Source organism: Etheostoma cragini, chromosome 5, assembly GCF_013103735.1.
Source record: "Etheostoma cragini isolate CJK2018 chromosome 5, CSU_Ecrag_1.0, whole genome shotgun sequence".
Taxonomy (NCBI): domain Eukaryota; kingdom Metazoa; phylum Chordata; class Actinopteri; order Perciformes; family Percidae; genus Etheostoma; species Etheostoma cragini.
This window is the reverse complement of record NC_048411.1, coordinates 17,079,821-17,092,889: the sequence shown is the minus strand read 5'-3', so window position 1 is coordinate 17,092,889 and position 13,069 is coordinate 17,079,821. Positions and strand designations below refer to the sequence as shown.

Sequence of the window (13,069 nt, the reverse complement as noted above, 5' to 3'; positions counted from 1 at the left end):
ACAGGGTCATTTATGGAATGAAAAAAAAATCTAGATAAAGAAAAAAGAATGGGCTGGCATGGCACGAGGCAATCCAAGGCACACAGAGAAGATGATCAGTGTTTTCTTTAGATAGTGATGTCTCCACATGGCCACTAGAGTTGATAGTGTGACCCTAAAGGAATGTATGATCTGAGCAAGTCACTGTCTGTGGCCTTGAGGTATAAAACAGCACTGAACGTTCTTTTTTTCTTTCTTCTGTTAGGGTTCCTGCCCTCCCAGTAAAGAACCTGACTGGATCTGGACCAGTGCACCCAGCACTAGCAGGTTAGTCTACATACATTGTATACCATCTTTAAAAAAAACTAAAAAGAGCGCTTTTTTGTGGTCAAACTTGGTCTTGAACATTTACAATCAGTGCTTTTTTTCCATTCTTCTGTGTGTGTGTATGTGTGTCTGCGGTCCAAATGCATCAGGCATGACAGGTATCCTGATGTGCGCTGCAGGTCTGCCGGTTTGCCTGACTCGGGCCCCCAAGCCCATACTGCACCCACCACCCATCAACAAGAGCGACATGAAGCCTGTGCCGGGGATCAACGGCATGCGCCGCAAAACCAAGAAGAAGCACCTGAGGAGAGGTAAGATATGGTGGGAATAAAATGAAAAGGAAGACTTGTATATGCTACCATTGTTTTTTTATAGTGTGTTAGTGAAAACATTTGAAATGCACTGAGGCGAGGAATAGACCAACCACTGATAGCCAGCAGACTTTCTCCGTCCTGCCAAGCATTGCAGGATGTTTCCGTATCAGCTGTCTGGAAGTCTGTTGTTCAGCATGCAAACACAACCAACGGTGTGTTTTATTGTGATCAAGCCTACGTAATTATTTTTTAAATGCCTCCCATTAAAAATCTCTGAGGATTAGTCAGGAAATCATTCCTGTACCTTTCAAAAAGCTCCCATAAAATGTAATTATGATTGCTGGTTCAGATTTACAAGCAAACACAGTGAAAGTGTTACTGTAACAATTGTATGTGTTAGGATACATGCAGAATGACAGAGGCAGTTGGAAAATAAAGTAATTAACAAGGGACTGTTGCACTGAGCTGGCTCGAGAAGGAATCTGGGGTTTGTTTGGACGGCTTTGTGTAAGTGCTAGAATAAGTGCTGGTCGATGGGAGCCGTGGAAACAGCCAGCCTTCCCACGGGAGTCTTCGTCCTAATTGATCATCGAGGCTTCCCCCCCTGCAACGGGGGTTTCTTTTTTAACCTTTCAGAGCAGAGGATGCAACAATGCTTTATTTTACAGGTCCCATAGCGTCCTATAATTTACTAAGATGGAACTGATATGTGGCTGCAAGGATCCTGCAAAGGATTATGTCTGCAATTTGACTGATAAATTCAGTAGTATGCTATACAGTGTGGTTGCTTTGGGCTAAATGTTGAAGTCAGCATGGTAACATGACGGGACAACAGGGCGACCTCTGGCTCACCCAGTGCCCCATGTGGGCTGGGTCCTTTGCAGCAGCCCGGGTTCGAGTCCGGCCTGCGGCCCTTTGCTGTGCATCCTCCCCTGTCTCCCTCCTGCCTTCCCTGTCAATCCACTGTCACTATCTTATGGGGGGAGTAAATGCCCCAAAGAATAATCTTTAAAAAAATTAAAAAAAAAAAACATGACAGGCTGACAGGCCATCCCAGAAACAATGCTGCTGGCATTTTGTCTCTATATTTTTTACAATTAGTTACAAATAGTTATTTCCTGGAAAATTCCTTGAAAACTATTAGGACCTTTTAGAAATGTGTTACAGCAGCCAAATGTGCAACCTCGTGCTGGGAGATTAAGGCTTATCCTTCTCTGCTTTCCGTGCAGAAAAAGGTCAGGGAGGCGTTTGATCCGGCTAATAAAGCCATCAAATGGTAATGGGGTAAAAATGCGTAATTGAGTCTCCTGTCTTTCTCCTCCTTTTTCCTGTTTTCCCTTCTCCCTCTCTTCACTCCCTCTCTTCTCTCTTCAGCTCTCTGTTTCCTCCTTTTCCTTCCTGTTACACCTTTTTACTTTCCTTTTTTTTTGCTCACTCTGTCTCTCTCCACTGCTCTCCCTCCCTCTGTTCACTGGCTGTCCCTCAAATGAACAAACAAAGGCTTTGGGGGAAAAGAGGTTGCCTGTAAGCGTCTTAGGGGTGTAATCCGTTGGTGTGCTCTCAGCCATGCTAGCCTGGTTGCACGCAGGGATTATCAGAGAGTGTGTGGATGGCTGGGTTTTTACAGTATGTGCCAGTTCGAAGGTGACCTCTTCCACATCACAGAAATGCATACTACATTCACATTCACACATGCACACTCTCGGCTCCAGACACGCTCAGGCCAAATTGACCACTGAAACTGATGAACGTTAGTTCTCTTTGTTTTTTCATATTTACTTGTGGTATGTGGGTGTAAGTAAGTGGCAACATTGGCTGTTCCCCAGTGGCCATCTAACCTCTCTAATGCTTTGTACTATGACAAGGCAAAAACCCAGAGGATGTTGTGCGACGATACACAGAGAAGATTAAAGTGGCACCAGATGAGGTAAGAAAAAGACATGCAAACACGCATACACACACACACACACACACACAGATGACTTCAAAGTTTTGTGCCCACCAAGAGATGCACTCTGTGATCGTTTGATGTCCTAACCAAGTGTGAAATGTAGAAACACAGTCATGTAGAATGGCAGCTTGAGTATTTTGGTTGGCTATTGCAGGACTGTACCATCTGCATGGAGAGGCTGGTCATGTCATCCGGCTATGAAGGCGTCCTGCAGCACAAAGGCATAAAGCCAGAGCTGGTGGGCAAACTTGGCAAGTGTGGGCACATGTACCATCTGCTGTGCCTGGTGGCCATGTACAACAATGGCAATAAGGTGGGCAAATGCTAGTGAGCCAGACGCTGTTGTGATGTCACTGTCGGCTCAAATTATAAACTCGTTTTACCCGATTGCATGGCACTGGCAGATGATCAGGCTTTAATATGGTTGCACTCAGACGTGGATCTTATACAGTCCTATCAGATCAATCATATCAGGCTTGACGGCACTTTGTAAAATCCTTTTAAATTCTGCTTACTTCAGTTCAGTTTTCTTTTGATACAAAAACTACTGCTTGCTAATGTGGAAGATGCCAATACAAGCAGATTTAACAAGCGGCCATCAGTGTAACATTAGCAATAATTGTTCTAATGATATCTAATCAATTTATCAATTAGTATTAAAAGCCAGATTACACAAATGGCAATCATAGCCATGTTTTTGGTTTTATTTGTCCAGGTTTTTAAAATATCCGTCTTGGAGATTTCTGATTCCTCTTGTTGTGGTCAAAGCAATGAAAAACTAAATTGTAAAATGTCAACAGTACCTTTCCAGGAACAATATCCCTACCACTATTTGTAACACCCTGTCAACAGTTTTCTCCGGGACTATTGTTTCTGTAGTCCAGTCCAGGAGAAAGTAACCAGAACCTTCATTCTGCTGTTGATTTTTTTAAGCAATATTAATTGATTGTTTTAGGCTTATTAACATATTATTACACCTATAGCTGTCTGTATTTGAACTCCGGACAGTGTCCCAGAAATCAGGTCCCAACATCGTCTTGAGTGTCCCTTTAAAGTGCCCACGTTATGAGAAAAATCACTTTTTCTGGAATTTGGGGTGTTATTTTATCTCCCTGTTGCTTCCACACGCACACAAACTTGGAAAAAAACATCTTTGCTGTTTTGAACAATGATGCTCTTATCTCTCCAATGGGACATTTGTTGCCATTGTGTAATGTCTATAATTTCAGGTTTGCGGTGTATGTGTGAAAGACGGCTCATGTCTAACAATTTGAAAAATGTAGGAGTGACTTTCTTAAGATAACTGCTAATACTGTTGTAGCTAACTTGCACATTAATAGTGTTATGAATACAAAACATTATGAAAATTAATATTTTCTATTTTTAAATATTAATGAATACATTTGTGCGTCCGTGGTGTACAGTAATAGACTGCCCCTACAGTTTGGCATGCATGTGAACCGCAGATTGTTCCAAATGTAACCATCATAGTGTCAAGTACAGTTTAACTGCTGCTGTTACATGAACAGGCATCAGCAGAGAGGCTGAGCGAGACGACATCTCGGCACATTCAGGGAATCAAGTCAAGGCCACTAAAGCACTCAAAACCTGTACTTTCATCAACACGACATACAAGATGTGTTTTTTTTACAGAATTGTGAAACTGACCGAAGTTGGAGCGCTGATGGACAGAGAGCTCTGTGTCCGTCAGTGGCGGTTTCACGCTAACTTCATGATGCTAATACTAAATACTAACCATTAAACTCCAGATCGATTCTAGCTATCTTCTCTGCGAGTGAAAAGATCAATGTCGGTCAATGCCCTCTTCTGTGTGTTGATTAGCGGATTGCAAACCAATTTTAAGGCCCATACCAACACCTACTGTATTGGAGTGTGTATATAATCAGTGTGAATAATCAATGGGATTAATTCATCTGCACGGAGGACTAGGGTCTGTTGTTGTTGTGTGTGTGTGTGTGTGTGTGTGTGTGTGTGTGTGTGTGTGTGTGTGTGTGTGTGTGTGTGTGTGTGTGTGAGAAAGAGAGTAAGAGAGAGAATATACAGCAGTATGTGGCGGTCAACATTGATTGAGTGGCAGGCCACCACAAATATATCAATGTATGGGAAACACTGCAGCAGTTACAGAGCAACATAAGTATTCATTTGGAGTCTTTTTTTAGCAGCCCAATAAACTTCTTCTTTTAGCTCTGGTCTCACGCCCACAAAATCAGATATTTGCTTCTTTAGCTCCTGCTAAATATTCCACTTGGTTCACTCATAAGTTGCTATAGTCTTGCTGTACTCCATACAGCATTTGGGGATGGGAGGAATACATGCTCTGGTTAATTGGCATTTCTTTACACCAATCAGAATCGTCTTGGGCGGTGCTAAACTCTGGAGAAAAGCTTCAGTGCCGCTGCAAAATAGGCTCGGAGGAAACTTGTTTGGTGGAAAATGTATACTTTTAAAAGTTGTTTTAGTCATTCAACAGAAAACTCAGATTGGACCAATAGTCTAGCTAGCTGTCAAGATTTACCTTGTAGAGATCTGATGGGCAGTTAACCATAGTCCTCAGAAATCAACCGGAGTTTAAAAAGCCAACACAAAGGAAGCCCAAGGCAACAGATATCCGGCTTGAATAAATGAAATCCGGCGGATTTTCCAGCGTGAACCGAGCAGCAAAAAGTTTATTTTTACTGGAAGTGATTTTGATGAGACCATCAAGAGTGGATATTACATTTGTAGTTTGTAAAACCAAAACAACGAGCTGAAAGGCCCCGTGGTTCTAAGGGGAACTGCAAAGTTGGCTGATAATTCTGGATTCATCCCCAGAAGCTAACCCTTTTATATTATACTGTACATAGTCATTCAATAATTGTTGATATACGAATATTGATGAGGGCAGCTTAAAGCACCATAACCTAAATTTCATTCATGTCCATTGTTTTGGAGCAGAGGCATAAATCTCAGAGACGGGTATCTCAAAACACAAAAATTAAACCAAAACTATCAGTAAAGCTTGATACCACAAGAGGTGAAGTCATAAATGTAATTTTAATTTGGTGTGAACTTACCCATTAAAATAATCATTTTATTGTGTTATTTATATCATTCCAGTATATTTCTTCTTCTTTTTTTCAAACCAGGATGGCAGTCTTCAGTGTCCTACATGCAAAACCATCTATGGGGAGAAAACAGGCACCCAGCCTCCTGGGAAGATGGAGTACCACGTCATCCCCCACTGCCTGCCCGGCTACCCAGACTCAAAAAGCATCCGCATCGTCTATGACATTCCTGCCGGTATCCAGGTCAGAATTGTGTCACTTCACTAGGTTCTAACATGCTGCTTTTGTTCCCTGATCCACTGTGTCTCCTCTCTAAATCCATGCCCTTTCTACAACTGCTGCTGATCCGCTTTAGTATGACGGTCGGTTATCAGTCCTGGGAGGTGAGCTGTTGTGGCTCTGTAAGTCTCTGAGGAAGCAGCATTCTTAGAGATCACACAGTGCTTCTGAACAGAGTTCTTCACTAGGGCTGCTCTATTTATTTATTTATTTTTTATTGTCATCGCGGTAGCAACTGGCCTATCGCAAATAAACATCGCGAAAGGCTGGGACATATCGTAAAAGAAACTTAGATTTGTTTCCCAGTACTGTTAGGCTTGTGTTTATTTGTGGACGCGCCAACAGTTTTGTTGTTCTTTTTCTTCTAATTACCGGGAGCGGCATAAAATATGCACTATTGCTTTAGAATTTCATTTTTTTTATATACAGTGGCTTGCATAAGTTTACACACCCATGCTAAAGGGAGGGACATTTTTTTTATTATTGAGGCATCAATTTCCAAAAGATTATTTTTTTATTCCTTTTTCCAACTTTAGCATGGTTGTGTAAACTTTCTTACTTTAACTGCACACTTCAATGTTCAATGTTTGTTTAATTAAAGGTGCTCTAAGCAATGTCACATATGTTTTAGGCTAGAACATTGGTAACCACGTACAGCAAACAACTCCTTACAATCCACGAGCTGCCTGTCTTCAGAACACACCGTATAAAAAACGTGGCCTCAGGGTATACAGCGTAGGGTCCAAAAAACAAAAACAAAAATAATCTGTGCCCACTGGCCCCACGAAGCATACACAGTGTTCCAGCGTTCCAGCCAATAACCAAATTATTCCCTCTCATTTGTTTTAAATTCAACCATCGATATTTGTATTTGAGCAGAATACTGAAAGCAGCAGACCGTAGTACACTTTATATCTCTTTATTTATTGCAAGTTATATCCTCCTTTTTGCAATATACAACAACATAATTACATGTTTTTTTTTTTAGTAATGAATTCATTATTTAATATATACAGCATACCTAATAAATAAATAAATAGAAAAATAAAAATGAAACGGATCCAATGAAGGTCACATTTGCAGTGGAGGGGAGAGCATGTTTTTGCGGCCTGGGTTTGCCTTCGTGAGATGAAAAGGTTGCATATTTCATCCTTACTGCTGACAGGAGCTTTAATAGAGTCAGTAAACTGACCTTTTTCCACCAGAGGAACAGGCTTAGTGTCCCAGGGGACAGAGAATACTGGGGGTGACCTCACCACTCAGGTCAGCACAGAAGCGCTAAAGCCAGGGAAAATTTCTGTAGGTCTCCTGCCTCTATTGCTCCTCTCGCTCTCTAACCATCCTCATGGACAGCAAGATATCACCAAACAAATGAGAATTATCATATGAATACACAAAGGGCAACACATGCCACTCCACATGTTTCAATGTAATATCTTTCAGCTGCTTTGCAGTCAGATTGTTGTGCTGGTGTGTCTCACGCCTTCACACACTTGCTAATTTATTCTTCTGCATTACATCGGCGCCGTGGGTACGTACGTAAGTACGTGAAGATACCGACCTGAAGTGCACCCCTCTAAAAATGTAAAAACACGTTGCGGCGACACACGTCGCTCGACCGTGGCTTGGTAGCATTGCATTTCCCCGTACTCATTTCCTGCTTCTCATTTCAAGTTCCTGCTACAGATTTCCCACCGTGGACAGAAAGCGCAGGGGAGACACTTTGTTTCTCCCACCATGCCTCTCTAGAGTCCTCACTCTGAAGCTAATCAGAGTCACTCTCTCACTCGCTCCACCACACACTGCCCACGCACACATACAATCCGGCCCTGCTATTCTCTTAACGAGATCAACACACACACCAACGCACAGGTATAAACTTCAGGCCACTTATATAGGCTACGGTCAAAGCTCTGTATGGAGCCTCCGCAGAAGCATAAGTCAGCCTTTAGTTATTATATCCACATGACTATTTTGCTTTTCTTAAATTTCATTGTGTAAATATTTGGTTAAAGCACAAATTGCCAACCCTTGTTGTAACAAAAATCCTGACATCGAATTTTTTTTCTTTTTTTTCATTTCCTTTACATGTTTAAATTCAGCATCTTCCACTGGTTTGCAATCAGATTGGTTTGTCGCTATTGTTGAGGTGTCTCATTGAACTACATGTACTTCCCATTTAAGAAGGGGAATGCAGTCAATGCAAAAAAAAGTGAAATTTTAATCTGCTCAATTATTGTGCCAATTAAAGGCCGCAAATCACAGGAAAAGGCTTGGAATAGCAATTACGTGATTGCGTCACAATTTAAATCTCAACTGACCATGCAACTGTAACTTTATTCAATTCCTTCATTAATAAGTGTGAGGAGTAGCCAAGCAGATTTTGGTGGAGACCTGTTTTACCTCTGTCCCCCTTCAGACACCGGTGTGGATGCATTAAGATTTAATCAAGCTTTTTCTCACATTGGAGCCTTGGGAGCAACTTTCTGAAATATGATACTTAAAGAGATATTTGGATGTTTACAGTAGCATGTCTCTCAATTTTTTTTTACAAAAGAGCATTGTAAGCAACGTGAACAATAAAGCTTAAAGCTCACCTTGTGGGTGCTCTTTACTACTTTATTAAGTCGTAATTGGAAGGGAAGGGCTCGTAATGTTTGCTTTTGCTCTTGACATTTTTTCACCAGACCAATGAGCACCCCAATCCCGGGAAGAAGTTCAGTGCAAGAGGGTTCCCTCGACACTGCTACCTCCCTGACAACGAGAAAGGCAGGAAGGTAAGCTCTGACACCGGTCCAAGAAAAACAACAACAGCAGCTCAACAAGCAGTTAAAGCATGCTGGATTCCAGTGCACATCGCTGCAAAGAGTTTCTTTCCTCAGTGGGGAAAGCTCCTATCCTTATTTGGTGCTTGTATTTTTGTAGGATTTTGCTAAAAACTTTAGTCAAGCAAAAAACTCGGACTGATGCGGTGTGCCGGCACCCTGTAAGGTTGTTTAGTAAGTTTTCTATGTAAGAAAAAAAACTGAAACACTTAAACAATAACTAAATATTATTTAATCTAACTATGATGGGCTATTATTGTTGGAATGTGATGTTATTCTATTTGACACTAATTTACAAAACATGTACACACTGATATTCTTTTTCCAGACATTCTTTTTCTCATTTGCACTATATGTGTTGTTTTAAAATGATGTCAAATTGTATGTTTGGTGTTAATATGCATGAGTGGTTGTTTTACGTGGACCCCAGGAAGAGTAGCTACTACATTGTAAGCAGCTAATGGGGATCCGAATAAAAGAAGGAAGAAAGAACGTTAGTTGTGTAATCCTGGTGGTCTGAGTAGAGGGTAGCTAGGTGGGCTAACAAACATATAAAACATTGTTGTTACTTTATTCTTGCTGTAGGGAAATCATAACTTCCTTCCCAACCCTCTTTTGTCTCTCCAGGTCCTGAAGCTGCTGATCATGGCCTGGGACCGACGCCTCATCTTCACCATCGGCACGTCCAGCACCACGGGCGAGTCGGACACGGTAGTATGGAACGAGATCCACCATAAGACAGAGTTCGGCTCCAACCTGACCGGCCATGGCTACCCCGACCCTAACTACCTGGACAATGTCCTGACTGAGTTGTCGGCCCAGGGGGTCCGCGAGGACAACCTGAAGGACTGATGGCCGGCTGAGCTGGCACACACCCACCATGCCTCGCCGTCTCCCAGAGTACAGGACACTGCATGACGGGCAAACAAGCAGCCGACATCTCTTTACTCCCCACGAACAAAATCCCCCTGCAGAAGTGGTGGCACAAGAGCAACGGAAGCGAAATAAATGAAGTGGTTATGGTCAATATTTTGATTTGTATAACCTAAGATCCCCCCCCCCCTGTGAGCTTGTTCTGTTCACGCCAAATTTTCTCAGAGGGTTGAAGTACGTTAAGGTAAGATTTCTGTCCTGGTAAATGGTATTTCTCCCCCTTTTTAGATTCAAGCTGAAGCTGTTCCTCTGCACTTGGTGAGGGGTCAAAACTATACAAAGGCATATTTGTGAATCCTAAACTCCAGAATGCATGGCTCAGACTAACGCTGCATAATGAAGGTTGGTGCAATTCCATGCAATCAGATAGATAGATTAGAGAAATTGAAGAGAATTTTTGCATTTTGAATGAATCCAGATGAATTTATTATCTGCGTCCCCTTTTCCTCTAATAATTAAATATTGTTCTGTAACAAGTGGTAAAACTTGGTTTTGTGATTTAAAGGATTGTTTTGGTGATGTAACTGTAAAGTTGCTCCGAAGATCTCTGAGATTTTAAACTTCTGATACCTTGGGTCACTTGTTTTCCAAAACGGAAGTGTGTTCTGCAGTGCATGAAGTAGATTCCAGGAAGATTAAAAGCTATGAGACTTTAGTATTTGGTAATAAACGTAAGTTGTATGGTTAACCTTGTGGACTGTCTATGAGAGGACATGTGACATAGATGAAACAAGCATCTTACCAGTCAGTCTGATGCTTGTTACGAGGTGTTGGAACTTGGCAGGCTGAGGTTGTGAAGCGGGATTTGCTATGCTCCAAGGTTAAACTCATTTGGTTTGTTGACACACTGGTTACGATGACCTTTGTGAAGATAAAGCCTGCATTATTTGTCTCCCTGTTGGAGGCAAACCCAGGCATCGGTACGATCCATCATGCTGACCATACATGAGGGCTGAGTGTGTGATTTAGTACTCTGAGGCAACGATATGCCGTCTTGAGGTCCTTGAGGAGAATAGCTGAATGCACTTGGACACAAATGGATATTTTTCTTTCAAACACCAACAGTTCTCCCTTGAAGATCACTCTTGGGCTCCTGCTAGCCTGCGATCCGCAAGTCTCTTGTGAGCTTGTTTGCGTCTGGGGAAAGCATAGGGCTCCACTGCTTGTAAGGCGAGCAATGAAATATCGTATTCCTTGTGTGAGCTCACTCACTCAGTTGTTAAGGCCGATTCTGATGTATGGCCACGCCCCCACTTTCCTCATCCTGCTCAGCCGCAGCATAGCCTTTCATTCTGCGAACCACGCAAATGTTGATTTAGTATGTAATTCACTAGGAACTGTTTTTTTTCCTACACTCTCCTCTTCCCCCTCAGATTTTATGCCCCTGAGGTAATAACTTTTTAAATGTCCTTGGTGGAGATATTGTGCTGTTTCTTTACTCTGAGGTAAAAGATAACCCAGATCTGCATAATTTTCCATTAATATATCTGATCAATTTTAATGAGCGGGGGCGTGGATGTAAGGTTTGTCGTGTGGGCATCCAGTTGTGAGCTTCATTTTGGAGTGAATCATAGTCTTCCATAGCACTTTGAGGCAACAGTTTTGTGTAAATCAGTTGTTTTAAGTTTTAGGAAAATGTCTTAAAAACCCGCTTGCAAAGCTTTGAAATGTATGCGTGTATATATATATATATATATATATATACATATATACATATATATATGTATATGTGATATACATTTGCAGGTGTGAAATACCTTTAAATTCAAGCTCAATTTGAGTTGATGGTGTAAGTTTAATTTATTTTTATACTCTTCTATATGAAAAAATATAAAATGATCAATATATACATACCTATACACAGGCACACGTTAACATGAATACATCAAATCTGACAAAGATGAATTTGTCAGTAAGTCAGGGACTGTTGAAATATGTCCAACATCTTATGGGCGTCTTATATTACAAGTAGTCTTAGCGTATGCTGCTGTCGTTACCTTAATCTAGAATCTGTGTAGTTGATCCCCTGTGGGACTCCAATAAATACAGTAAATGTGTCTTTATTATTGGCGGGGGAGCTTTAGCAGCATGTAGATGTCCAATCCCCCCGAATGGGCCATTTCTCTTTTTCTACTTGTCCAGAACCTGGAGATGGATGTAATCAGCACTCTTTGTTCAGTTTGAAGGTGAAAATGGCACACCTGGGTTAAATAGCATCTACAAATAGTTGTTAGTGTTTGTTTAAGCTAACTGGAACAACATATTGGTGGGACTGACCTCTGTCACTACAGTTGTCAATCAAAGTACAGTGAATTACTACATTTAAAGGCCCTGAAAACCTAATGCCATCAATGATCTCTTTACTATGTCCTAAGGCTCATTTATGCTCAACGGTAGCTACGTATACGGATGGAGCTTTCAGTCTGTACTCAGCGTTCATTCATTTTGTCCGTATTTGTGCAAATTTTCTGAAAGCTTGTGCATACCGCAGAAAAACAGAGGGATACAGAAATCATGAGGCCAGTGTAGGCAGTAGTTAAAGCGAGACACGATCGTAGGACACAACAAAGATATTTAAAAAATGGCGGGTTAGTGGGAGGTAATTTTTAACTCACATACTTACTCCGCCCGGACACAGAGACAATTTGGTTACCATAGAACAGCGGGGAGGAGATTGGACGGGAATTAAAGGTGCTCTAAGCGATGTTGGGTGACCTTACTTACGCGGATAGCGAGGAGATGTTTGCTGTATGAGACAACAAATGTTGTAGCCCAAAACACACGTGACAGTGCTCAGAGCCACTTTAAATGGGAGTTAGAGGAAAAGTGAAGGTCCAAGTACGTGGGCAGTGATGGTTACATTGTTTGAAATGAACGTATCTATTTTCATTTAAAGATTGCATAAATGAGCCTTTGTTCACCTAGTATTATTTTCAGTCGGTGTTTATTTGCCTCAACCCCAGCAATGGTACCGTACCGATGTCTGAAGCTAGCAAAGTACGTTGCTTGGGAATCAGGCATCAGCTGTAAGCTAGCTCGAGTGTTCAGCTAGGGACATTAGCTTTAAATGCTACTTATTTATTCACGAGAAGTCCTTGTTATGAAATAACACTTTTGATTATAAAGCAAGTTTTCTGCTAGGTTTAAAGTTTTATTGTCTGTGGGCACAAACTAAAGCAAACCACTAAAAGTATTTGTAAGTGTGATGTTTGACCCAGGTGTTGAAAACAGTTTTTGTTTGGCCTGTTCCATCTCAAGTTTTCTCCTTCACAACCTTTTGGAATCCCTTTATAATATGGGACAGCAAGAGAGAATGCTACCAACCTATCAGGGAAATTTTTCCATGTTGAGTAAAGATTCATCAACCAGAGAATTCCAAATGTTTGCCTTTTTGAC

The 13,069-nt window shown here is 41.5% G+C and overlaps 1 protein-coding gene across 3 annotated transcripts in view; it reads left to right on the top strand.

Moving 5' to 3' along the window:
* dtx1 (deltex 1, E3 ubiquitin ligase) overlaps positions 1 to 12,249 on the top strand; it is a 49,427-nt gene extending 37,178 nt beyond the window's left edge. The window contains exons 4-11 of one of the 3 annotated variants that reach the window (XR_004656677.1): positions 245 to 306; positions 456 to 617; positions 2,486 to 2,547; positions 2,726 to 2,884; positions 5,718 to 5,879; positions 8,603 to 8,692; positions 9,368 to 12,066; positions 12,173 to 12,249. Coding sequence is in view for 2 of the 3 variants with exons in the window: in XM_034872028.1 (XP_034727919.1) it covers positions 245 to 306; positions 456 to 617; positions 2,486 to 2,547; positions 2,726 to 2,884; positions 5,718 to 5,879; positions 8,603 to 8,692; positions 9,368 to 9,592 (922 nt within the window). In the remaining variant the exon portion in view is untranslated. Of the gene's footprint in view, positions 1 to 244; positions 307 to 455; positions 618 to 2,485; positions 2,548 to 2,725; positions 2,885 to 5,717; positions 5,880 to 8,602; positions 8,693 to 9,367 lie in introns of all 3 variants that reach the window. The other 2 variants (XM_034872029.1, XM_034872028.1) reach the window with 2 other exon arrangements.
* Positions 12,250 to 13,069: the final 820 nt, after the last annotated feature.